This window comes from Amblyomma mixtum, chromosome 1 (genome assembly GCF_055824585.1).
Source record: "Amblyomma mixtum isolate Tamu chromosome 1, ASM5582458v1, whole genome shotgun sequence".
NCBI classification, from domain to species: Eukaryota; Metazoa; Arthropoda; class Arachnida; order Ixodida; family Ixodidae; genus Amblyomma; species Amblyomma mixtum.
Window position 1 is genome coordinate 255,537,923 of NC_143012.1, and position 27,807 is coordinate 255,565,729.

The following is a 27,807-nucleotide window of genomic DNA, read 5'->3' on the forward strand; positions in this document are numbered from 1 at the left end:
AGTTGTCTGACAACTTTCCATCCCGGTATTTTCCTTAATGACGCGTTTGGGCGACACATAGCCAGAGCCTTTTCTGCTTAGAAAAGAAGCAAAGCACTGCCATTAGTCTCGAGGATGCAAGGCCGCTCCCGTTAGCGCCAAGCGTTTCCGTCGCGCCCGCCGAAGAGAAATTGATCTCGAAAGCAGACACTGACGATGCGACGAGCAAGCACAAAGTTCCATCCTAACCTAAGAGAACCCGGAGGCGCAGAAAAACTTTTACCGGCTCTGAATATAGAATCTTACAATATCGATGGTAAGCCAGACCATGGCTCGCTGTAGGTGCTCACTGGGGTCCGCCAGTCATGCAGGTGACCCAGGTAGGAGGAGGGGAATGGTGAGGCGAGAGCGATCCAGAGAGAAAGACGCAGCTTCATGCGGGAACCAGTGTCCTGAACGACGACTCCGGTTTCCAGACATTTCTCGCTGGTTTTTAGCGCTTCTGTGTGCACAGTGATGACTAACATCCTTCTCAGGTCTAAAGACTCGGCGGTGGAAGCTACCGGGCAGAAAGCTAGTAGGTTGCCTTGATGTCCGCGCGCCTCCGCTTTCCGTCGAGGCACCGTAAAAGCTATAGTGTTGATGGGCGCCGTAACACACAGCGAGAGGCACGAGAACTTTTAGGCGCACCTGTAGCTTCCAGTAACTCAACCCGCAGCGGTTTTCAACTGCGCTTAAAGGCATGAGCTTCCGCGCCCTATCGAAGACATACGTTGCCTGCGTCAGCTATTGGGCGGCTACGTCGAGAGCATCTAGGTAAAGAATGTTATCAACCAAACGCGCTGTTCTAACCAATAGCGGCCCAAGCGGCTGACGGCAGTATCGTCTCTAAGCGTAAAAGCTATCTGTGTGCAGGCATCGTAGGTTTGACAGACTAAACGACGAACTTGCGGCTGGTTTGGTAAGCTTGGCTCAACATTCGGCTGCTGACTGCGTAAAGCGGCAAGAAAAATATAGCATTCATGGCTCCCTTCAGCCACCTGGGGTCCCTTTTACGTGTCACTTCGCCTAAGTTCTGCGGAAAAGTTTGCATGATGCGGATTCGCGGAAAAAAAAATTTATTACAGCGCGATTAGGCACAGCAGGTCAATGAAATGAATAGAATCGTGAGGGACATTCATGATCCACAAGCTAAAAGAATATCATCTGACTAGCTAGAGAGGCTATGCAGAAATATGTTTGTTTGTTTTTTTTTTCGCGAGTTCACATCCAGGAAACTTTTGTCCATGACTCCACATGATACAGGAAACGAGCAGAAATAGCTCCCCGAGGCCAGCTTAACGGGGACAAAGACCCACTTTCAACAAAGCTTTCACGATTTCAGCAGAAAATAATATGAACAGCATCTTTGCCACAGCAAAATAAAAACATGAAAGTATAGTTCATGCATATTACCCAGCGCTCTACATGGCAAGAAATAACATCAGTTTCTGTAACAACTAGATATTACCCGTGAATCACATGCAAACAAGGATTTAAAACTCGCAGCAAAAATCAATGACAGGTACTACATTCTGAAAGGATCGCGCATTCTCTTGAACGTGATTTCCTCAAGCAGGGTGTTTGTAGCGTCCAAACTGTTCGATATCGAATGTCATTTGGTTTGCAGCATTTGTAGACCGGACCTTTCTTTTTTTTGTTATAGCTTTCCATGACTCAAAAGACGGATTTTATACGATTTTACATCATTTTCTAGTTTCTCTCTTTTTTTGTGAGTAAAACGATGGTCTCATTTACTTTTTCGTTTGCACTACTCGCAAAGCCGGAGATATTTTATGGCTGAAACAACCTTGGATTCACGTTTGTTATAGTGCACTGACACGATTTCAACAGCTCCGATTTTTTGCGCAGAATGAGCAGTGATTCTACAGTAGATTCATAAGTTCGTCCCTTACCAAGTGACGGTAGGTGTATAGACGAGAAAAGGCTATTGCAAATCAAAATCTGAATGTGGCGGGAGAATACGGGATGATTGCGAAAATCTATGCCTACTATTTGTGATTTTTTTTTTCACGGTTGGATCAATGTGGGCGTCCCACGACATTGTGTCTTCAAAAATCACGCACAAAGTCCTCATTTCGGTTACCTTATCCCCTCTCTCATTCGTCACTATGACAGTACCAACATTCTTGATTGAAAGTTTAATTTCGCGATAACCTACTCGCGATCAAAAAGCCTCTGCTTCCGTTACTTCATCAAGACGTTGTACGACACAACAAAAAATTGTTAGCTTTGCGCGTAAAAAGTGGGGAATTCCAGCAACAAATTTCATACAGCCCTTATTTTGTCACATAACAGCAGTCAACTGTGTTCATGGTTCAGTTTGATGGCAAAGCTTAAGCGACAACTGAACAGCAAATGCTCCTAGTGCTGCCTCGTATTTGAAGACGAATTATCCTTGCTACAAATTAAAAGAAAATAAAAGCGATTCATTTCATCACAATCAAATAGTTCCTAATAACCCATTTCGAATACGTATCAGGCAAACCAGAGAGAACGGCGCGGAGGTATCTGAAATATTAAAACGAATCATACTGCAGTTAATATCACAGCCAAATCCAAACGAACATCCACATTCAATTGGAAGTAGACAGTCCTCCACTTGAGGTTCGTCAGGACAAGCATAAAAACTGCGGGGCAACGAAGTCACGGCGCTGACGTCATTGTTTAGCGAGCGCACAGGCTCGCTCCTTGGCCATTCGATCAGTGGGCTGGCACTGAAACGCCCTGGAGAAAGCCTCGACGTACATCAGGGGGACGTCCACGCTTTCTTTGCTGGCGGGACTCAGGGACGTGGGGCACCGGTAGAAGGCCTCGCGCATGTAGAAGAACCGGCTGTGGGAGAGGCTCCAGTGGCGCCAGGCCCTCTCCACTTTGTACCAGTCGGGCTCCGTAAGCCTGGCCAGCACGGAAGAAACAGCCAGCGAGGCTGCGACTGTGTTCACCTGGTCATCGACACTCTGAAGATTTTTGCCCGCCGTAAAGTAATGCTTCCGGAAGCAGTCCACCAGCTCGCTAATGTGGTCTCGTGCAGCACTAGACCAGAGCTTAGTTTCCGTTAGAATAAAGCGCCAGATAGACTGCGCCAAAGCTACAGCGATGACCGGTGTATTGAACACGTCGGAGTGCACTGGGTCCATCCGTATGAGGGAGTACAGCGCTGGCGAGACCAGGATCCTGTCTCCCCTCTGCAGCTTAATGTAGTCGTATATTCGTCCCGAAACGAGACGGCTTTCGAAGGGGAGAAGGTGTCGTGCCAGCGCTAAGCGCGTCTCGTGCTCCGAAGAGTGGCCTTGCAGCAGTTTCTCCAGGAACGTCTGCGTGAAGTGGTTGTCCTGGATGCTCGATAGGCTCAGTGGCTGCGGCACAAGAAGAGTCAGGCTAGCGAACAGAGTCTTCAAAAGCGAGATGTCTTCAGGACTGAAAATAGCGCTTGACAAGCTGTCCACCTTGATTGCTTCGATGACAAAATTTACGACGCGGGTCACCTGGAGGCTTCGTTCCGGCGTGACGAATTCCACGGAGTACATTGCGTTCCGCACGTTTGGCATCAGGTCGATATGGTGCAAGCAGAATGCCGTCCTGCTCTGCGAGGGAGGCGTTGGTGTCCACTCGAGGTCCACCAGTGCGTTGCAGGCGCTGGAAGCGAGAAGGTAAGCGGCCGCCGCGCCCTTTGGTTTTTTCTCGGATGCCTCTAGGGATGTCACTAGAGACTCGATGTGGTTTTCACCGCTCACATAAAGGTGCGTGATGTTATCAAGGCCGATAGAAATTGCCTGCATTGCCGCCGTCGCGTGCCACCGCCTCAGGAGATCGGTGGCATCACTTCGCTCGTAGGTTTTTAAAACAACGTCTTCCTGCTTTGAGGTCTCTAAGGAAGAAGCGTATGCAATGACGTCATTCAACATTGTCTGTCTCTTTAAAATGTCGTTGAGCTTAGTTGTGGAGAAGTTTAGGCACATCTGGAATCTTCTATCGGCAACTCGACAGCCTTCGCGCTGGTGATGTGCCAACAAAATCGCATCAATTCCTTTGAAAGCTGCCAGTATAATTGATGGTATGCCGTACTTGATGTTGGTGAGAAGCAGGTATGCGAAGGCACTTGCAGGACTTGAGTCCCGCAGGTGATCTCCCGCTATGTTGACAAGCAGGGTTCCGAGTTCGTTGAGAATGCTGCTCTCGTTCGTATCCGCATTCAGACAGGAATCGAAGAGTGATCTCAGGAACGTGCTCACCTCGCTCCTGGTGCCGTTGATCGCCATCAGGACATCGAGCTCGAACCTCGGATTCAGTCGCGTCGGCAGAGCGGAAGAGTAGAAGACAGTCGACTTCCTTCTCGCGGTGCGCTCAGCGACAAGGTTGGAGCAGACGTATTCGTAGAAGCTGTCGCAAGGGTCGATGCTGGCGTTGACGTAGCCCGCGAGTGCTTGCACATCGTTGGCGCAGCAGAAGACGGAGCGGTGCTCCTCGTTCCCGGGGTGGAGAGTCTGCTTGAAGATCAGGAGGGCCACAAACGCTAAGATGATAGTGCCGGCAAAGCACACGACAGCCGGCCCAGCTCCAATGCCCATCTCTGGTTGGAGGAAATTGGTTGGGGGCGGCATCAAAGCGTCGTGTTCAGGCTCCGGGATAGGGCGCCGTGTATCTTTTCCTAATCCAGCGTCCAAACGCGCAGGGCCCTTTGCCGTTGATGGCAAACTGGCCAACGATGGTGATGGTTCTTGGCTGCTGTTGCTGCTTGGCTTGGAAAGGGATGGCTGCTGCGAATCTTTCTGCTTGTCTTTCAGGGCCTTGAACTTGGCAGCAGCTGCAAGAAGGGCGGGTGGCGGCGCCTGACGGCTCTCCTCGACTGGTGCATCGGTGACCTCCAGAGGAGCTGTAGCTGGCTCTGTGCCGTCCACTGTCTTAATTGTGGTCGTCGGTTCCGTGCCGTCTTCCGTTCGAGTCGTGACTGACGGCCTTCGCCTCAAATGCTTCTTCCGCCGCGAGGTTGTCGTCTCGCTTTCCTGGCCTTCCGGCTGCGCTGGTTGTTCTGGCAGCGTCGTCCCCGACTGGCCAGAATGGGAGTGGTGGGAACTGCCCTTCTTCTTGCGGTGTCCGGGCATGACGTCAAGCTGTCCCTGGTATGCTTGGGATGGCGCGGACGGCTGTTAAGCGCTCTCGAGATCGAGTAATGGATGCTCCAGTGAGCTCGCGAGGCTTCACGAAGGTCACTTTCTTCTTCATCTGCTTTTCGCAGGTGCCCTGCACTCCGCGAGCCTCCTTCCTTCTTCTTCTGTCTCCCTGGAGCGTGAGTAGAGCGCAGGACTGGTGAAATCTTGCCAGGCGATCGAATAAGGGCAATAAGGAAAACTCCTAGGATATCCCTGGATACATGGCCCTGGTAACGATCGAAGGAATATAAAAGCATTAAACGAAAAAATAAACCGCGAAGTAAGCAAATGATTAGAGAATGAATTGCGCAAATAGCTCTGTAGGAACGCACGTGCTAACAGAAAATTTAGTTTCATCATCACCGTCATCGTCATAAGCCTGAATACGCCTACTGCAGCACAAAGGCCTTTCCCATCTCTCTAACTAACCCTGTTCTGTTACGTTATCCCCGCAACCCACCGAACTATCTGCTGCCCCCTGCTACGCTTGCCTTCTTTTGGTATCTAGTCCGTTACCTTTAACGACCATTTTGACTATGTTGACGTTAAATGCTTTTGTGCTATTCGCCTTCATTCAGTTTATGCACATTCCGTCGTTTAAAGCCATTAGAGGTTCTCTGGCCGTCAAGCTGTTCCTAGCAGCTTACAGCCCTTGAATCTCTCCGGGATGTTTGCGTTTCCCTGCAAAAATAGAATTGAACCACCCATCGATTGCGACTTCTTAGCCTCTTGCCATAACCTCCTCCTCGTAGCAAGGTAGCCATCCTCCGGCTGAGGATTTCTCCGCTCTCGCCACACCCTATCACGGTAACCATCCTCAGAGAGGTTCGCATGACAGCGCACCCACAGATTACTCAGCTAGACGACATACTATGACGAGAATCAGGAATGGATACTTAACAGCTGTCGCTGTAAAAAGCTAGGTCAACGCAAGACGGCGCGACGAACGAAGACGAACGTAGAACGCACGCGACATGACCAGAGCCACTCGGACTTGAATATTTTGCATACACGCCTGACGTGCCCTGAAGACGGCTCCAAAACGTCGAAGGTATACTTACTTACAATGACACCAGTTTTCTTCTCGACCAATACACCACTCGAGACTGGCAGGTTGAGACGGCGACCAGGTTAACACACAAAATGGCGAGACCGTTGCGGAAACTTCGATGAATGAAAGGGCCCAATGTCGAAGAAATGTGCTCAAGTCTTGCTTGGGCTAGTTGGTTCATGTTGAAGACGTAATGAAGACGGCGCGACGAAAGAGGACAAATGTAGAACACACTTTTTTCTTTGCTCTTTTCGTCAAAAACCTTTCCTTTAAACCCTTTTATTATCAGGCTCTTAAGACGCGCATACCAAACAACCAAAGAGATCAAGGCGGCCTTGAGTTCCAAACGCCGAAAAAAAAGCTCGTCGCGACATTCTATGGAGCCGATATAATGAGTGAATGCCGTGCTTCGGCAAGGAAACTTCAAAGCTCGTTGTTCGGGCTTCTTTAACCGTAGCTGCATGTATGCCAGCTACGCCAATCAGTCAACCATATCTCATTCCTTAGCACAACTGCTAAAGAAACCCAAAGTAAAATCGTTTTAATACGGTGCCTTTCTTCTGCAGTCGATGCTGCGAGGTGAGCACTAAGGGGCCCTCTCTTCGCGAAATTTAGTGCTGTTACTGCGACTTCAGCCGATGTTTTAGAGGTGTTCTAAGCGAAGTGTAAGAGTTGTTCCGCTTCACATCACCAGTACGATAAGGAAGGTCAGCATTAACGGTCAACAGGGGTGCGGTCTGTTCACGGCGTATGAAGCGGTCCTGCAAATCTACTTTGCACAGCTGCACATTGCCCACGTGAAGAATTTTATCAAGCCAAACTACGAGGGGGCAAGAGGCCCATCGTGTTTCAATTTTGCCCTGTACAACCACGGAAAGAAGGGCTTTCAGTTTAGGCCGAGATCTACACCCAAAAGCTCAACTCCGAGCATCCTGCTCTCTCATACCCTTAGGCGTAGAGCGCACGCGAACTTAGCTATACGTAGTCGAAAGAAGTGAACATGAATTGCGACCTGCGGCTACAAACAGCCGCGGCCAGCGCAGACGATGCTAGGAACGAGCCGGCGTGGATCCTTTATGCAGCCACGGCCAGTCTCGACGCAGCGCGCGCGTCGAGACCGGCCGTGATGCAGCAAACTGACCATGTGACCAAGCGCAGCCAATGGGCTTCGCGGCAGCGAAGAGAAAACCAAGAAGCGCTGACAGAACGGGTCCGTCAACCTCTGAGCAGTGGCGTAAATCGCGGGAGGACAGGGGAGGTCCTGACCCCCTTTCGATTAGGGTGGGGGACACGGCATGCGAGCGGCCCCACCCGATATTCGTCCCGGGATTGCCCGGTCCGCATCGAAGGTACGAGCAGCGCACGCAACACGGTGAAATTGCAGAAGCGATGAGGCATCTTCCCTTCCACAGACTGGCTCAAGGGAATCGGGTGTTCATGAAACAGTGCTGTCATAATTACAATCTGCCAACAATCAAAGGATTTGCCATGACTACGGGTGATTGCATTTAATTTACCATCAAGCCTCTGATCTGTTGGCATCAAGTCAATCTTTGATTGAGACAGAGATGTTAATGTGTTCGAGTTGTCGCAACGCGCAAACCCTCGAAGCTTTCTTCGCGGTGTTTCGTTTGCTCCGACTAGGCGAACGTATCCACAGTGGGCGAGACAGGCGCTGAGAGATGAGACTCTCGCCTTGGCGGCATGCATAAAACTACTACATATCAGCTGGCTATCTTAATTACAAAATTGCGAATGTTCCTTCCACCATCTGGGGCCCACACGTCCTATGAGCTGAAAATAAAGGAACATGGAGACACGAAACACAGAACAGCGGCCGTCCTGTTTTTATGCGAAGCATACTACTTTAGCTACCACTTCAGCCCTTCACTACAGTGAACTAGAATATTCTAGGTCACTGTACCTTCACCGTGGTTATGCGCCTCCAGATCACGTGATACATGACGTCACGACAGTAGAGAAACGGGGGCCCACCTCGCGCCGTCGCTGTGCGCCTCCAAATCACGTGATACATGACGTCACACCACGTGACACGATGACGTCACGACAGTGGAGAAACGGGGGCCCACCTCGCGCCGTCGCTGTAATTGTGCGCCTCCAAATCACGTGATACATGACGTCACACCACGTGACACGATGACGTCACGACAGTGGAGAAACGGGGGCCCACCTCGAGCCGTCGCTGTGGTTGTGCGCCTCCAAATCACGTGATACATGACGTCACACCACGTGACGATGACGTCACGACAGTGGAGAAACGGGGGCCCACCTCGCGCCGTCGCTGTGGTTGTGCGCCTCCAAATTACGCGACACGATGATGCTTCGCATTCTCCAGGCTTAACCAAGTAAGCCTCAGCCATTTTTGTTTCTTCTTGTCCTGTTTCCGTTGCACTGTGTTAATGTTTACTCAATTAGTCTTTTCTTAGGTCAGGAACGCGGGCGATGATACCTTTCTGCTTAAGTGGAAAGCATGGTTTGTAGCTGGACGGTAATGGCCTTTCGCTAGGACCTTTTGAAGTCTTCTTTCCTCGTTCGTCCAATCTGATTCTCAGTACCGCCTCGGTCAGCTAGACTGATGCTTACTGTGGCGGTTTTGTCCATACCCTCACCTGGGACTTGTTAGGTCAGGGAGGGGTGCGGGCTGGAGAGCCGTGTACCTTCCTGAAATTTGCGTGGATTTACACCACTTGCCTCACAGCCAGTTTTCGAAATGACCTTATCTAAAAATGTTGATTCCCTGCGTGCTCCGGGCCTACTTCGCTTGTTTTCATTACGCGGGTTGACGAGCCCGGCCAGCATGATGCCCGCCCTCATATATACAATGTGTTTTAAATTATTCAATACAGATGTTTTTATGAAAGGCGTGAAGATAAAGCATGATCTGTGCAGATGGATTCTACAGCATGGCATACATCATATACCTGATGCAGCTCAATAATTAAACAATGAACTAAAGTAATCAACTACACTTTTGATTTTAGGGACCAAGTTAATATTACGAAATTTTAGGCTGACAAGATGAAAGTTGAGCAGTTTTTAAATTTTCTTAATCGTCAATGTGGTTCGAAACATCGAACTTCAAAAATACAATTTTGAAGCTCATTGCGTTGGCTTTCACACACTCCATATTTATAAAATGTCGTTTGCTCGCATTTCTGATACAGAATATAAAGAAGTAGTAAGTGTATTTTATAAATTACAAAGTGACTGACCCGACAAAACTATGCAGACCGCCACCAATTACATTGCGAGGCAGGAATGCCAACTTAACAAGCTCTGTAATGCGCATTGACGCGTTAACGTTAAAGGAGTATAGACACCTAATTATCGTGGCATGTTTTCTTCTCTACAATGACGCAGGGGGCACTACCATACATGATGAATCACCTACACATACTGCGTTTCGAGGGTGTCGTAACTGCCCTATAGTGCTCAAAACCAGACCCTGTACACGCCCACCATGCTGTAGAATTCACCTGCACAAACTGCACCGTCGTATCTCACGTTTTTCGGAGCGTAATCTATTTAATAATTGGAAACATCCAGTACACTAAGGCCAGATTGAAGGATTCTCAAAAAAAAAAAAACTTTTCCACGAGGGCTGCCAAACAGAGAGGTAGATAATAAGAGGAGCTGAAGAGAGTTGTTCACAAGGGAATAGAGTTACAGGTCAGGCTTGGTGCAGAGTACTTCTCTTTATGTAGCAGCATGCAACAGGCTTTCCTTTTGGTGCAGTTTGCGCAGAAATCTGTTGAAATGCCACTTTCGCTTGTCCCATCTCGGCTTTGTCCTGCATTCTTCCTGCACTATGATTGCCGTTGCAGTGATTTACCAACCTGCTCAAGCCTATTCAGTTTTCAAGAAACCACGAGCTTGTTTCATGCTCACCATTAGGTACACTTCCACGAATTTTCGGTTCCTTTGCCTTCGAAGGAGTAGGCTAAGTTATAACAGATTGCCAGCAGAACTATGGCGAGGAGGGGGCCAGGGGCTTGAGCCAGGAGAGTTGGCACTACCACTCTGCAGTGCCATGGCATCATCATGCATGGTTGCTAATGGAAGCAGTCTCATATGACCTGAAAAGAATTTTCGCCAGGCCCTGCATAGATCTTAACAGCGGTAGGCCGTCGAAAGGCACTGCCATAATGGTTGTCATCAGTTTGTAGGAATGTGCGTTAGGCATGCATGGGAGTGCAACCGGTGCATTTGCCATGGAGTTCATTAGGATTCTCCATCTAGAGTGAAATTGGTTAGGCCGAGGGGAAGTGCCAGCAGGTTTGGCTTTGCTTCTAGATTCACAGCCTTCCACAGCAAGAAAGCTGCAATGAATTTCATTTCAAGCATCAACAGAGCTCACCATGGGGCGTCCAGCCCATAGAGAACATGATGCAAAGGGACTATTGTCTCAAAAGAAAAATTGCCGCCACGCGAGCCACGGAAACCATGTCGCAAGTTCTCAATAGCAACCGCTTCGCAAGCACCTGAACGTCACCCAGTGCACGCGCCCCGCCAATAAACGCTATCTGACTCCAAGTGACAGGATGAGTTTTGCAGCCACCGCTCCATACCTGCCGGTCATGTGTGCTCCAATTCGTGATGACCTACACACTGCTGCAATTTCCAGTGGAAAGCCAACAATCAACAAGTTCAGAAAGTGAAAGTATTTATTAAATAGACATCCGACCGCCTTTCCACGTACAAAATGCTTCGATAACGAAAGGTGCCACAACCAGCAATATCTAGTTGACAATCTTGAGACAGCCTATACCGGAATTATCTTGCACATAATTTCTAACTGGCATTGAGCGAAAAAAAAAATGCTGCCCAGCTGTACACGCTAGCCAATGCAGCCCACCTAGCACCACACTGTTGCATTCCCAGATTTGGCATTCATGACCCGCTGAGCACTGTGTGCTCAAGCAACAGCCACCGTTACTAAGAGGCTGCCAGAAATCTCACTAGAAAAATGGCTGGTGTGGCCACCAAGTTACAAGAGAGGTGGTGCATGCCCAGGGTGTGAAAAGGAAGACTCCTGGGAGAATGCATTTAAAAAAAAAAAGTAGGACAAGGAGATACACGATGACTGGATCTTTGTTTCTCTTGGCATCGGTTGTGTTGGCATTTGCACAGCGCTTCACGCAGCTTTCTCCTGTTCTATGACTGAAAAGAAAAAAAGCAAAATGGTAAGCCACCAACTGACAGTCATATAGCCTATAAAACCACTAAATATGGATGTACAATGGTATGCACGACCCAATTTTATTAGTCACGTACTCCGCATCCAAAATAGCACAGTGCACTCCAAAGCTAGTTGGGACAACACCAGCCAGGCACGTCGGGGTTCGCACTGCGCTCACAAGCATTTCACACACCCAATCGCTCTGTCTCATCAACGCTTATTCAATAAAGAAGCACTCCAATTTTACTTATCACATTCTTACAGCAGAGATGTCTATCAGTCTAAACTAGCAGTAGCGCCCTGTGAAGCCTGGACTCATCTAAACTGGAAGAAAACATTCCAGCCAAGCCTAGATGACTTGCGCATAAATCAAGACTACTCCAAAATCTCAAACATGCTATAGCTGGGTCAGCAGTTCTTTTTGCACCAGGTAGTTTGCTTGAAAAATTGTGCAGTCAAATGCAACACCAGTTCCTTAAACAGCTCACGCATGGTGATGTATCAAAAAGTAGCAAAACCTCAATGCGCATTACCACCCACAATCCATGCACCATAGCACATATTAGTTGTGAAACACTGGTCATGCTTTGTTCATGCAGGCAGCAAACCATAACTTCGCACCTCTTCCAAGTGAACAGAAATGATGAACCCTACTGAGGAGTCAGTCTGCACGACTGCCTCATGCGAAGTCAGTAAGCCATTAAATCACAAAAGTGCAAGTACAGTCAGATGTACACTTATGAACAGTGCAACAAAGTGCCCCAGCTGAAGAAAATCAAAGACATTGGTGCTGATTGCAGAGAAGAACCTATGAGCATGCAAAGCCTACATGCAGTATTCAAAGAAAAAGAACCAAACTAGCAGTGAAAGATACTAGCCACTGTACAGGCACCATTATATCTACAACATGCTCAGAGCTAAACTACCTATAGCAGCCAATGCACTAAGCCTGAACAGCCTCACACACTAACGAAAAAAAAAAGTAGGGTTTTAACATAGCTAAACAGTTGACTCAAAAGCTCACTGAAGCCTACAAGCATACTCCACCACACTTCCACACAGAATTTTGAAGCACAAGTGCACACATGTGAATAGCTTTTATGTTTTAAAGGTATCAGGACCTGACCTGCACTACTCAGGTACAGTAAAACTCCCTAAATCTGGCCAACTTTGAAGCATTGAAAAATGATGCAAACTTGTGCAAGCACTACATGCACCTAGCATTGTAGACATGCACAGATGCTGGTTACAGTAACTACTTAAAGACCACATGTTCCTTGGCACGTACAGAAGGCTCGCACAGATTGAAAACCCCAAGGCCACAAGCCAGAAGCTGAGCTGCAGCGGATAAGCAACTAAGCAATGACCAGCATGAACGAAGCAGTTTTGAAGCTTTCATCCATGCAACTACAAAAAGATTCCTACATCCTGTTACCAGCCTCCTTTCCCAAACATTAATCAACACCTGCTCTGACAGTGCTGTTTCAAGGCCCTTTCATTACTTCCTTATACGAACACTCGATCGTTAAATTATTTCCTCCAGCACAAGGAAGCAATATAATTTACAAGTGCTGGGCAGGAACACTTGCATGGAAAAACACGGCCATGTGTAGAATAATAGAAGGATCAACAGTAAAAAGAAAATGGCACAAAGGCTTTGTGTTAGGGGCAGTCATGTGGATACATTAAAGCAAAAATAAAAGTACAGCCATATACATAGAGTTTCCAATCTTACTGCTGCCAGTGCTTTTCCCTGCCCATAATTTCAAATGAAAAGAACTAGAATGCTCTTCACATATGCAAAATCTCAAAAATGTCAAGAAATGTGAGGTAAAAGGAATATAAATGGCACATGTGCCAGCCTCCTCACTCGCCAGGTGAGGAGCGCACCAAAATTCTGCTCAATATACCGTATATACTCGTGTAAGGGCCACACTTTTCTGTGGTTCTGACGGGGGTGCAGCCCTTACACAGGACCGGCATTTTATGCTGCGACACTAGCTAGCTCCCTATGGTAGGTAGGTATGAAAGTATGTATGTGTGGCTTGACATCCCAAAGTAAATCTGGCTATGACGCATGCCACGGTGGAGGATTCCACATAAATTTAGGTCACCCGGGGATCTTTAACCCATCTCCTTACCTAGAAACACTAACAGACCATTGGTTATCTACTTGCAGCATTATATGCCCATCTAAGATAAACTTTTTCCTCTGGATTTCCACTATTACATTAGTAGATAAAGTATACTCCAATTCCTGTTGCTCTATCACAACCTTGCCCGTCATTTTCCTTATAGCACACTATACTGCAATACCTTGAAAAATTACTTCCAAGCTTTTTATATATAACATTTGAAGCAAGTAAAAATTAATTACCAGAACAATCTTGTGATGTTGGTCTGCTCTTTGGGACTATGGCAGCCACTTTAATACACTAACATGCATTACAAAACATGACTGGCACTTAAAAGTTCGCAAAGAGAAGTAATCTTCAAAACCTAATTTCCATTTAGTGATCATTCTTGGATAACAGGTAATAGGAAATTGCTGGAGAATGTCTGATCGAACACATTGTCTATGCTTACATATCAACAGAAGTTTCAGCATGCTCAGCATGGCCAACAGTGCCAGTACCCTAATAGTCTGCTTTACAAGCCTTTACAAGGTAATTCACATGTTAATTCACAACCTTTTCATCCACAAATAGACTATGGGCATCTATCAGGGCTTTGAAAATTATCACTTTAAGAGAGAAGTTCAGCAGACATGTTTGCTGCATGATAAGCTGGCTTTAACATTTCAAGACACACGTGGGCTTATGGGGGACAACAGTGGAGGCCACTCGATCGCGATTTCACCCACCCGAGATTCTTTTAAGTGGACTAACATCACAACGCATACAGGCGCCTTTGCAAAATCTGCAGCTTGATTCCATCCTGTGACCCTGGGCTCAGTGATCTGATTCCACAGCCTCTGAGCCACTGCGGCAAGTAATGAAACACCAGTCCTCAAGTACAAATCAATGCGAGCCTACTGAAAAGTGTGTGCTAGGTTAGAACATGCCTTTTTACACTACGACTACAAGAATGTTACCACTAACCACTAAGTTCACTTACACTGAATGTAATGGTACCTCAGCAGATTCCAGATGGTTTCACTAAACTGAAATGTTTAGTCAAGCAAGTTTTACTACACTGAGATCTCAAGCCCAAAAATGTTTGAAAAGCTGTGAACGCAAACTGCTGAACAAATTAACAGCAATGTATTTTCATACTGGATATAAATATCAACACGAATACTTTGCACTCTACACTAGATGCTGACATTGAAACACATACTGCCAAGGTTCAGACTTTATACAATATGACCATCAAAACAGTCCACGTGATAAGTATTGATTACTGCTGGATTGCAGATTATTCACAAAAGTATGATTAAGATGCATCACGTCCAAAAAGGCCAAAGCAAGTGTTCGATACGACTGCAATCAGCTGCAACCATATGGACAGCCTTGCTTATCATATTCCCTCCAAATGGTTTCATTTTATTCTGAAGCACGGCCCTTTTTTCTTCCCTTTCTCTCCCCCCCCCCCCCCCCCCCAAAAAAAAAAAAACAGCCCAACAGAATGCTGTACTACACTCCTCCATAAACTGAACTAGAAAAAAGGGGGAGAGGGAAAAGTATGGTGCTAGCCTGAGAACACAGCCTATTTAGTATAAAAAGCACCTGCCACAATAAAAGCGAAATTCAAGTGATGCCAGGCATACCTTCCTTAGTCGGCAGCGGGTTCTTAACACTGGTCTCCGCATGCTTCAGCTTCGAGGGATCGAAGGTCTCAATGCCTTCAATCATCTGCTTGTGCTCCTTTTCAGACTCAATGTCTGCAAGAAAAAGTTGTGGGCCCATTAGCACGCGCTGCCTCGGCCTTGCATGCACCTTCTGTCACACAAAACTAGTACGGAGGAAGAAAGAGGCATGCTTCTGGACACCACACAGAGGTTAGGACAAGGTGCAATAATCAGGATACCCGATAGTAACATTAAACTGGCACAGACAGGACCAAGAAACAATGTCAAAAGAGATGGTGAAGCTGACATTACTTCCTTCGTCACATGCCAGAGCCATAAGGTGGCCAACACTTGATAGGATGACCATACAAATTTCCCTCTGCTGCAAATTTCCTTCCCTTTGAGCACTTTTTCAGTCTCCACGTTAATGGTTCAACTGTGCCACGCGTTACGAGACAAGTCAAAACAACCTTGCAGAATGCAATGCAGCTAACAAGCAACGTAGTGCAGGGCTGCACAACGTGCTTTGTCGTCAGGGTTGCGGCGAAAAGGCAGCAGTGGATTAAAAGGATTAGGGGAGGAGGGACCGGCCTTGGTGTGTTTATGCAAAGCGTGGATCATGTAAGAGCAGGGCAGCTTATGATCCACCACTGCTTTCTCTCTGGACCTGTGGGGGAGGGCCAGCCCTGAAAGCTGCAGGGTACAAAGCAACGCCCAGAAGCCACCATGCATGCAGTGGCAGCCAGGCACCACTGCAAATCCTTGCGGTGACGCTGCTACACACTACAGCCCAGGTCACGGGATAGCTGCATTTCTAGGGCAACCACCACTCTGCCATGCCGTGCCTTCCGAACCTTGTGCAGTGGGCTTGAACTGTTTCACCTTGGTGACTGTGTGCTTTAACCGGGACTTCTCAAAGCCCTTGATGCCACCTAATAATGCTTGCCTGTTGCTGTCCATTTTGAGACACTGCAGAGAGAGATCACTGCCTCAGCACAAATGGAGAAAGGTTATCAGCTAGCAAAGCAAATCTGGCCCTTCACAAACCATTGTGGAGCATAAAAGGTATGATGGCAACACTGTCTCATCCTCTGCCCTCTCGAGAAAAGCTGAGGCCATTGAGACATGCAGAAATGCACTGCATGGCCAACTCTTCCAAGCGCACTTAGTTCAGAGGATAGCAAGATTATTCTGCATGACAGCAAATGCATACTCGCACACTTTGATGTTTCACACTGCTGCTACACACTCTTGCATAGCATAAAAGCTATTTCAAATGCAATAATTCTGTGACGCCACAGCAGCAGAGGTCAAAACGTCTACCCAACAATGCAACACAACAGCAGAGGGCACAATTCACTCGGTAACTGGTAGGAGAGAAGAAGACGAGGACGGAGGCCAGGGCGCCTGTGGAAACCCAACCACCAACAGATTGACACAAAGCCTGCTAGTGTCACTCCTTGATGCTCCCGACAGAAATGCATGGCTGCCAAGCTGATTGCAACTGTACATGCTGCACCAGATGTAGGGAATAAGGAGTATTACAAGTGACTAAGCAACAATCAATTTTTGTTGTTTGGATAAAAGTCATGTGCCACCACAATTCATTCTCGCAGATTATAACTTCATACTTGAATACGGTGAGCTAGTTTGACAGTAAGTCTGCATATGTCCAAAGAGAGCGGCCGAAGTTTTCTTCTTGGGGCACTCGCTACATATAGAACTAATTCAAAACTTCTGATTACAGGCATGCAGTTTCAATGAAATGATGAAAGGTGGCTGGCTGGGAAGCAGCACTTGAAGCCCACAAGGGCCAACTACACAGCTTGACAGCCCTGTCAGAACAGCTCAAGGAGTGGCCCCAGCAGGAAGCTGCGCACGCATGGCGCTACCTTCTTTCTTGGGGAGGCAAACTTTCTCCTGCGTTTGCGCATGCTTCATGCTCGTCTTCTCAAAGTGCTCCACACCTTCCAGCAGGCTGTTGTGGATCTTCTCCTGCTGCACATCTGCACCACAGGTTGCAAACCATGCATGCCACCCTTCCACCTTACCTGCTCCTGTTGCCACCACAGAGAGGAGCCTGCCCACCCTTCCCACACACTGCGAGCAATGCACTTTCTCAGATCAACCAAGGCATTTTTGGTCTCCCAGACCCCTTGAGCTTCGGACAGTGAAGTATAAATATAAAGCCTGGCTCAATGCTCATTTAGTTCAACGCTCCTGGAAATAAATTCATACCAAATCGAGTTTTTACGTTCTCAGTTACACAAACTGCAATACTCTGACAAGCAGCTAGCCTTTAAAGGACTAATCGCCTATAATTTGTTTGCAGGAATTGTAAGCTCCTAGCTCAAACGCACACCTGGCTACAGAACCGAGAAGCACAACAGAACATAAAATTTTTTGGTTTGGTTTGGTTTATGGGGTTTAACGTCCCAAAGCGACTCAGGCTATGAGAGACGCTGTTGTGAAGGGCTCCGGAAATTTCGACCACCAGGGGTTCTTTAACATGCACTGACATCGCACAGCTTTATACGGTAATGTTGCTTTCCTGAGTAGCCGACACTACAGACAACAGTGGCAAGCGCTGACACTACAGACAACTACATCACCGCCTAGGTGGTAGGCAGGGCATTAACATAATGAGGGTGACATTAACCGAGGCACTTAGGTTTTATGAAACTACAGTATTAAGGCAGTTTTAAAAATAACTTCGGTAAAATATAAGTCTAGCGGTAACCCATACATGGACCAGCAAACATTTTTTGCCAGTAACGGCACTGCCGATGGCAACGAGACTGCTTAGTGGGTCCCATTTCAAAATATCTGAAGCAATAATGAAACAGCAGGACTAAACCGCACAAGGAACAGTAAACAGTTTAAAAAATATATATATGGCATCTAGAGTAAATTCCAGCTCTAATAAACCCTCCATATGATGTTCAGTCAATAACAGTAATACTATATCCACTCCATGGACAGCTGCCAAGTCTGAACACAGCATGACAACCGTTTGCTCTGACCAGACTCAATTTCAATTCATGTGGAAGCCACATGTTCTGCCCTCGCTACAGTCATCAAAGGGAAAAAGATTACAAGAGCAGACTGTCCCTTCAACAACTCCTGATAAATAAATACACAGAGTATCAGTCTTCATAGTTATTAGGCTAAAAGGCTAAGCTGCATAACATGTACACCAAAAAAAGGTATGATGCAGTTCAATACAAAAAAATTAATACAAACCTTCCTTGGAAGGAAGAGTGACCTTCTCCTGGGTCTCCGTGTGCTTCAAGGAGGCAGCGTTGAAGCTGGCCAGCTCCTGCTGAATTTCGTCAGCGACCCTACAAACACAAGAATCATGTCAGCAAGAAGGGGTAGACCAATGCATACAAAGCAGCACCATTTCTCGTACACCCCGAAGCTTAAGACAGACCATAGCTTGAAGTGCACGAACACATTTCCTCTGCGCAAAGCAATGCCAGGACAATTAACTTTTCCCTACAGCTATGTTCTCCAGAGCTTGCAGCACTGGGGCAGTCAATACAAGATGAAATACAGTGGGAAACCTTCACATCAAGCGGCCCAAAACACTGCAGATGAACTGGACTCTCAATAAGCAGATACTGCCTCCACATGGGCAATCGCAACAAGCTAATCACCACCCAAGCCTAGTCATCACCATCATCATCAGCCTGACTACACCCACTGCAGGGCAAAGGCCTCTACCATGTCTCTCCAATTAACCCTGTCCTTTGCCAGTTGCCGCCACTGTATCCCCGCAAACTTCTTAATCTCATCCGCTCACCCAACTTTCTGCCGTCCCCTGCTACGTTTGCTTTCTCTTGGAATCCACTCAGTTACCCTTAAGGACCAGCGGTTATCTTGCCTTCGCATTACATGCCCTGCCCAAGCCCATTTCTTCCTCTTGATTTCAACTAAGATGTCATTAACCCACATTTGTTCCCTCACCCACTCCACCCTCTTCCGATCTCTTAACGCTACACCTATCATTTTTCTTTCCATAGCTCACTGCGTTCTTAACTTAAGCTGAACCCTCTTTGTTAGCCTCCGCGTTTCTGCCCCACAGGTGAGTACCAAGCCTAGTAGTTTGCAAGAAAATGCCGTAGCCTGCCATACAGGCTTTAACAGGCATTTTCAGCACAAGCGAACTCCGCTGAGTTGTATTCACAGATCAGCTACGCACACAAGAGCTCGTCAGGAATGAAAAGCAATGGTAACAGCCAACAAAGATTCATGACATGTCACCATGACATGACAAACAGTTGAAACCATCGGCTGGAGGGCTCACTCTCAGGGGCATTTGCCACTTTGCTCTCGAGTTTCATCCCACTATAGTTGCTTGGCACAAGTGATGCTACAGAGCAGGCCAAAGGCATAAGGGAATACCCTTTCCCACTCACCATCCAAAAACTCCTTCACGCTTTGCTCAAAAATGCAGCTTTCGATGTGTTAAAAGATAACCGCGGGAGCTCACACTACCAAGATAATGGCAAGTATTTCTAAAGAAAATGCAGCTGCCATGAAACTCACTACCTCGGTTGTAATCGCTCCTAATGTGATCAGAAACAAGTGAACCCTTCGTACGACAGTGGGACGCGTGTCCCCACTTTCATTAACAAGTGCTGGCAATTTGAGAGCTATGCACCTATGTACAATATTGTTGCACGCTAAATGATACCAAACTATCAAATAAGCCATTCAGAGTTTATTTCATTAATAGGCCACCTCGGTGTTCCTTTTACAAGAGCGGGTGTACAGTGTGACAAGTCTCATCTTGGTGGGGGGAAAATTTTTTTTAAACCCGAGCTTTCGAGCCTTTTCCGTCACTTTCTGCCTTTTCCTTAGTACTTCTTTAAGTAATTTCAATTCTAATTCGTCTTCTCAAAGGACTGAAGTATGGACATACCACATTTGAGTTTTTTAACAAGTAATGGTACAGCTGTGTACCCCCTTTTTTTCCACAAAGTAAGTGGTCGAAACTGCTTGAAAATGATGTCATTCAATTCCTCGAGACATTCTGAGTGCAATGCCATTTGTATGCTTGCGAGACATGCATAGAGCTTGCGCCTTTTTAAGAGGTTAAAAACTCAGCCCCACAGAAACAACACATATGCTGCATTAAGCACATCCGTTATTACACAACAGCATTTATTGCGGCCACAGCTGTGATGCAGGCTGCATTCACAGATGCAGCTCTATCAACATCAATGAAGCTTCCAAAACACTTCACACACTACCAAAACATTTGCGAAAAGAAAGCTGTACCTTTAAAATCGTGCTCCGATACAGCAAGTGCTTTAAGTATATATATTCTAATAGCAAGCAAATACAGACAGTTGCGCCACAATAGTGTGACGGCGCCTTGACATTTGCAGAAGCTGTCTGAGGTGAGAGTGCTGCTGATATTTAATGGGATTAAGTTCCATTCACTGAAAATCCTCCAGTGCTGCACATGGGGAATGATAAGAGTTGAGGAGTTTGTTGCTCATGCTACAGTAATTCCCAACGAGGCCAAAAAAGCTTGACTAGCAATTACACCCACATTTTACAAATCAGTTAAAAAAAAAAGGATTTACAAGGCTCCGGTAACACCAACTTTGAAACGAACCCAGCAAAACGCTGTACAACAGTATACACACCACTAGGCTTCAACACAAGTCAACACTAGGCTTCTAGCAAAGGTTAAGCAAGCGATCTGCGTTAAAATCAATGCAGCCTACAGAACAAAATCATGCCAGAAGAATGCAGCACCATGACAAAAATGTGCTTACTTGGGGTGCTTGTCCATGGTGCACGTTTGGGAGGGAAGGTAACCACTGTGGCGATGGTAACCAGGATAGGGTGGCATGAGAGGTAGTCAACATGCACACACCGTTAGTCACACAAACACACACCCACCACTACTGCATGCACCTAGTTGAATCACAAATTCAATGCATTCTAAGCAGCTTTAGCTGACATCCAAAGTTACCACATTCTTCACGCAAATAATTACTCATCCTCGAGACCTCACCAACGTACTCCTACACTAATGATTGCTTACTTACAAATTTCACTAAGCAGCTGAAAAGAACCATATCACGGTGCTAATTCATTATTGCATTAAATCAATGAGTCATCAGATGCCACAGTTCTACAGATTCCACCCCTAGTGAAACAATGTTCGAAGTGTGCAGAACATAACTGTCACTGAGCTGTATAACAATACACAAGTCTGGAGATGGTCACATTGCCCACATAAGTTTCCGAAATTTTGTACAGCACCGAGTATGCATTAGCAATGATGTTCTATGAGAAGTTCGCATCTGCTCACAGTTCAGTTTCCAATATGGTGGCAAGGTCTATACAGCACTTTCTTTCCCTGTCCAACTAGCCGCAGCAAGCTCCACCACAAGGTTCCCGAGCTGCGCGGCACAGCCAACATTTCGCTAACCTTGAATCCGCAAAGCACGGGGCAGGGACGGGCGCGGGAGAGTGGCTATGAGCATGGAAAGGGTACCAGCGACATACGCGGCGCAGGCCGTTGAGAATAGAACGGCGGAGAAAAGCTGGGTAGAGAAGAGAAAAAGGGGGGGGGGGGGGGGGGGGGGGGGCAACGGGAGCAGGGCTGAGTAGGCAGCGTCCGTGCGGCGGCCGCCACTGCGCGGGAGGCAACGCGTGGGAGAGCTTTGCCGCGCTCGATTGTGTTGCGGGAGTCTGCCTTTCAAATTTGACGGCGCGGATGACGCAGTGCTCAGTGATAACGAACTGAGTACCGACTGATTATCTGCAGTATAAGTTACCCGCGGTAACCCCACCCCGTGCTTCATTTTACACCGACAGCTGTCAGTGCCTCAACTCCCGAGGTTATGATCGTGTAGGTCGGTGTAGTCGGCAGAGAGTATGAGACGGGATGGAGCAGTGGTGAAGGGGGAAGGCACGCCGGGAGGGAGCGTGCGTGAAACCTGACGCGGCGTCCGCGCCGAGAAGAGGCAACCGCGCATGCGCGACGCGCGCTGTGTATGCCTCTGTGCGTGCGGCGGCGGCGGCGCGGAGCCGGAAAAACGGGGGAGGGAGAAGCCGGCCCGCGAATTCTGCCTCCTCCAAGCAGCTCCGGCAGCGCTGCGGAACGAGTGAGCGGCTGCTTCGGATGCGCCGCGCGCCCTAGCATGAACCTAACTGTCCCAGACAGCACCCAGTGTTCCATCATTGGATGTCACGCACGCGTGGCATTCTACCGTCATCCGGCCGACTTCCGATCTTGTTCCGATCTAAAGCATTGCCGCGTGAGGAAATGCGGCGCTTTTCCGCACCACATGGAAACCGCGTGTGACGCGCGAAGGAAGCCCAGTGCAGATGCAACGTCCGCTGGTGAGGTACAGTCGTGGGCAAAAGCCGCCGCCCCCCCCCCCCCCCCCCCCCCCCCACTCCTCGTGCTCCCCAGCTTGCCGCTCTGAATGGGGGCGCAACCTCTCCTGCTTTCTGGTAGTGCCCCCAGTCAGAGCGGCAAGCTTGGGAACAAGAAATGGAGGGGGGAGGGGCTCTTACTTTTGCCCATGACTAAACGTTGCAGCGACAAGGACCCCAAATTCAAACTGCCTGCTTTGTTGCACCACGGCACGCAACTGCTTCCTTGCATGGTGCAAGAAAAAGGATAGTCATCGCCAACTATGTGGCCGTTATTTTTGACAGTGATGAAGAAAAACGATGAGTACATGCAGTGGCATAATAAAACAGGCAGTTCTAATTTGGCACCACAAGCACTGGGCTTCTGCGCGCCTCATGCGCGAAGTTTCGATATGGTTCGGACATATGCATCTTATTTGCTCGCCCTCTAGGGCTTTAGATAACTTCTTTTCCTTTCAAAGAATAGAGAGTCCGTGGCTACGAACTCGATATCGGCACTAACCACCAGACGTATTTTACAAGTTATATATGTTAATGAGCTATCTGGTAAGCTTTATTTTTAATAACTGATGTATCCCGTGGCTGAGAGTTTCTGCAAAGATTTTCTCCAAACACCCTATTTTCAGTAATTTTTAAAAGTTCTCGCTTAAACATTCGGTAACGCTGTTACCAGTGAATAAGCATAACCGCTGCCGTTACTAAATAGAGACACGCCGCATCAGTGACGATTGCCGGCTAGCCCGCGACGGCGATTCCTTTCCCCCCGAAAAATAGTTGTAAATTAAAAATTCCACTTCTGTAAAACAAACTGCACGGCTGGGCCAAGGTAGGTCCGTTACTAAAATATGCAACGCAAATTAGGTTCTCATTAGCGGATGGATGGAAAACATTTATTCGGTATCAATCAGTAGGGGGCTTTCTTTAAAGCGCCTTGCTAGGAGTGGGGCCACGAGCAAAGCGAAAGCCGACCCGAGAGGGAGAGGCAGCCAGCCAGCCAGCGAAGAAGACCGAGGCGGCTCCTGCTCAGCCGAGCGCTCACGCGGGGTCACGCGTCGCGCTCGGACGAGGTTGCGAGGCCGCATCGCGGCGGGGGAACAATGAAGACTGCCGGCCCACAAACCAGCCTAGTCACGCTCCCAACCTTCCCGGAAAGGGTTCACACACACACCGCGGATGGAACGGAGCCCAAAACGGCCGCTCCCGCATCGGACGGCCTGGGTACAGAGGCTAGAAGAGCCTCTGTAGCCTGGGGGCGCTGCATCTACTCGGCAAGGTGGAGCTTGCCACCGCCCCGATTCAGAAGGGGTGCCGACAAAATCCATCGACCACGTTCGTGGCAATCGGAACCTCGACAAAACGTAGTTAGGATTAATGGACCGACTGAAGAGAAAAAAATGCCCTAGGACTGGTTAGCGGATGAAAACACCTCTTAGGGACGGTGGCACTCGCTACCACCCCGCTACTAACCGAAAGGAAGAAAAAAAACATCCACCGATGCTGCTCTTGAGCTACGAGTCGAGACGCCCCCCGCGCACCGGCTTTGATCCGCCGAGCGATACGGCGCGCATACGAGACGGGTGGTGCAGAGACCGCGGATAGCACAAGTGCCAATACGCATCGGCTCATATCGGTGCGGCGGCACAGTTGCCAAGGCAGCGGCGAGTGGGACCGACGACCTCCTTCGGCGGAGATTAAACAAGCGCGCACTGCCGCTCGCGATCTCGAAATTCACGGCGGGAACCGGGCGCCCCTTTTTCACGCTCGCGGCCGAACGCGCTTGCGGCGACCCACGCGCGCTGGGGGGAGGAACAGCCTCCTCGCGAGCGAACTTGGGGCGCCTACGCACCCCTGGGAGGAGAGCCTGCTCGCCGGCTATTTTGAGGACGTGGCAGCAAGCAACGAGCTGCCCCAAGAACTTTGGCAAACAAGGCCAAGCGCCACTCGGGGCGGCAGCCGCCGAGCAGCGCCGATTGGGCTAGCGGCGGCCGCCAGGAGCATTCGCCGCCGCCGGCGAGCCCGGTGCACGTATACTTGGTGCACGACCGCGCCCTGTAGCGCGAACGCCGGGGAACAGCGCTTCTTCAGAACCTATGCGACCCCCGAGAGGAACACGGAGAGCAGAGAGCTGACGTGGAGCGGCGCCGAGCGATTAACGGGGGCAACGCCCGCAAGCCACGCTAAGCCGCTCGGTGTAACATGCGTCAGAGAGCACCTGCACTCATTCTAAAATACCGGCACCACGATGCGTCTGCTACGCCAACGACATGCCCGCATCAGTCTTAGGGAGCACCTCAAACCAACCCTAGGTCGCTTCGTATGGGGGAATAACCAACCCGCTGACACGATACAAGGGTGTGCTACGTGTTACGAAACAAACGACGAATGAAGCCGGAATTTTCACGGTTAGTAATATTCTGGCACTAATGCCCGCCTAGTGAGGCAAGCCAAACGGCTAGTGAAAAGTTACGGTATCGTGGCGTTGGTTTCCCTGCAGCACAGATCAAAATGCGCGGTCTTGATTCGATGAGGCGGCGCGACACCGCTCACCAGTGTCGCTGCTGACGGCGCGCCCTGTCAACTCGAACCAATGACCGATGGTCACGCGGAGCACTATAGTACAAAGCGGGCTGTCTGCCCACAGCGTCATGAAAGAAGGTTTCAAACTATCTCGCCCAACCAGCAAACGGACAGGCAGAATGAGACCGAAGTTAACTTGCAGTTCGTAAGCCAAACTACCGGTATGGTCAGAAACACGCTGCTGAGAAGGCAGGCGCAAAATGCCCCTGTGCAAAGTACCGAGCACTAAGCATACCACGCTGACTAATCTAAAACCGTTTTTCCTAAATGCCGGACTAGCCTAACAAGAAACCTGAGCATCGATGCTAATTTATTTGATATTTCTGCTTTTGGAGCCAGACTAGTCTCAAAAGGCCCGGGTCAAACGACGCCTCTTCGAGCGAGCAGTTATTAGGGTAAGGTGCCGAATTCCCCCCCACCAAAGCCAGCGCGACCCAACATCGATATTTGCAGCTAAAATTAAAATTGCCACCGATATGACTCCGTAGGGAAAGACAAGATTGCAGTGGCATCAGTCCAGCACATTACTTGCATCTGAGCGCACACTTGAAACGACCGATTAGTAATATTGTGCCAAAAGAAAAGCACCTGGGTGCGAAGAAACGATTAGGAGCGAGCCGCCAGGGCACATTTAATTGCCAACAAAAGGTAAGATACGATCGCATATACCAAAAGTACTTAAACGGCTGCTCGCATTACACCCGAACGCCAAGTGGCCTGGCATTGGCCCCCGTTCAGAATCAGACGCAGCTAATATAGGCCACCGCTGGAGCTGTCAAACGAATAAAGAACGAGCAACACGCACTTCGTGCCTGAGAATCTGTCGTCCGTGAAACAGCCGCTAATGCGCACTTGAGCTCGCGCTAAGAACAAGCGACGACGCGAGGCCTAAGGAGCGCAAAATGCGAGACTTGAAACATTTGCAAGCCTTGCTCGTGTTCACGAAACAGTCGTGTGCCGTCCATCTCACATTACACAAGAATGCGCTGCGTATGCGAGTCCTACATGGCGTATCCCACCTTTGTTTTTTTGTCTAAGAGCACAATACGATGAAAACGTCAAGGAAAGCTCGATTCTTATGTGCAGTAGTGTTAAGAGAAGCAATGCCAAACGCAAACTCCGCACAATGAACGGCGGTAACAAACAAGCGCAACAGGCAACACACCCCGCGCACAAGCTGCAGGCGACGCCCAATTTTGACGCCGGCGCGTCAGGCCTAGCTATCCGGTTGACTGTTGCACAACCAAAACAAAGAGCAGACGACGTCGTCGGACGGTTCCCGTTGCTTTCAGCAACCAGCTCAACACAAAGCGACATGGGAAGCAACAATTACCTCGGGTTCTGTCCACTGGACCTGGAGATTTGACTACGGAGCCCCGCTTGTTCTTTTCCTCGGGCAAAGCAGCACTGAAGCTGGCTACGTCGACACCGGGACAGCCGAACACTCCAAACTGCAGCCGGGCGTCTGGCGCTGGGAACGGCTATGGGGCCCAGAGTGCGCGCCGCCGCTCGGTAGCTGAGTTCGAGAGTACGGCGCGCGGTGCATGCGCTCACGCATGCGCGAGCAGTTACGCAAGCAGCCTGTGGACGCCTAGCGCAGCCTAGCGCGATGAGTCATGCCAGGAAAAAAAAAAAAAACGAAGCGCTGAGTTCATACGCAAAAACAGAAAAAGAATGAGCGGTTTATCGTCTCCTGCGGCGCGCGCTTCTTTCACTCCGGGAATTTTGCTCTGATATCATCCGTGGCAGTTCCTGCCATTTGGTGCGCCACGCCGAGCTGCTTGTTAGGTCATTATGCGTTGTTTTATTTAGTTCGTTGCCCCTTCGCCAGCACGCGGCTGCTCCACATGAGCCGTCGGCATGCGTACGCGGTTTTCGTGACGTTCTGCAGTGGAATTAGAAATGAATCGCGCCCGCCTGTACAGTCTGCATCACACGGCGTCGTTCGTGGTGATACATCGGCGCGTGAGCGACTGCTTTGTACAGCAGCGCACTATTTTGCGCTATGACGTCAGTTGGCGGCAAATTTATTTTTCTCTTCATTCTAGAGAGAAATATTCCAGATTTTCGGGGATTCAGTAAGCAGTGCAGAAACGGAGCGTGTGAATATTTCGAAGGTGAGAATGCGACGGGGTCAATCGTGGCTGTTGAATTTGAGCACGTTGGAGTGCCTCCATGCGGCAGTGCCTACCCCGCGCTGTTGTCACCGGAGGGACCGGCTGTGCCGGTTGACAGCTGCGTTCGCGGTGAGGGAAGAGGCGCGGCTTCCTGCGGAAGCCTTGGCCACGCGTCCGGCGTTGCGGCCAAGGCGTTCGCCCCACCTCGTGGCACCGCCTCGACACCCGTACCCCTGTGGCACCCTTTCGCGCGCTTCGATGCGAATCCTCCTCTCGCACCGGCTCGCACTGCGTGTGAGTCTATTTACCGTCATAGCCTCCATTTCCGCTTCGAAACGTGGGGCTGTAGGGCGGGCCGTTGAGATTGCCAGACCAAGCACTGCGATTTGCATTCTTTTGAATTATACATTGCAAGTGGCCGCCAACACGCGGGGCAAACCGTTTTCCACCCCGTTAGCCTTCGACGACGAAGT

At 48.9% G+C, this 27,807-nt stretch overlaps 1 protein-coding gene across 4 annotated transcripts; it reads right to left on the reverse strand.

The window, feature by feature from the left end:
• Positions 1-10,910: 10,910 nt before the first annotated feature.
• Positions 10,911-26,710, reverse strand: cib (thymosin beta cib). 4 transcript variants are annotated; one of them, XM_089565751.1, is made up of 7 exons: positions 26,551-26,685; positions 21,026-21,070; positions 18,477-18,574; positions 17,126-17,239; positions 15,213-15,326; positions 14,561-14,606; positions 10,911-11,424 (listed from the first exon to the last, which is right to left on the reverse strand). In XM_089565751.1, the coding sequence occupies exons 2-6, from the start codon at positions 21,040-21,042 to the stop codon at positions 14,602-14,604; spliced, it is 348 nt and encodes a 115-aa protein (XP_089421877.1). In that variant the 5' UTR covers positions 21,043-21,070; positions 26,551-26,685; the 3' UTR covers positions 10,911-11,424; positions 14,561-14,601. The 4 variants fall into 4 exon arrangements, with proteins under 4 accessions (XP_089421877.1, XP_089421879.1, XP_089421876.1 ...); XM_089565753.1 differs by lacking the exon at positions 14,561-14,606 and having other exon boundaries at positions 26,551-26,710; XM_089565750.1 differs by lacking the exons at positions 14,561-14,606; positions 26,551-26,685 and having other exon boundaries at positions 21,026-21,117.
• Positions 26,711-27,807: the final 1,097 nt, after the last annotated feature.

Coding starts and splice junctions, on each gene's coding strand:
- cib (XM_089565750.1), bottom strand. CDS start 21,102: ATGCCACCCTATCCTGGTTACCATCGCCACAGTGGTTACCTTCCCTCC. Junction 17,240..18,476: donor CACTCTTCCTTCCAAGGAAG/GTTTGTATTAAT, acceptor CCTGTGGTGCAG/ATGTGCAGCAGGAGAAGATC. Junction 11,425..15,212: donor CCCGCTGCCGACTAAGGAAG/GTATGCCTGGCA, acceptor TTTTCTTTTCAG/TCATAGAACAGGAGAAAGCT.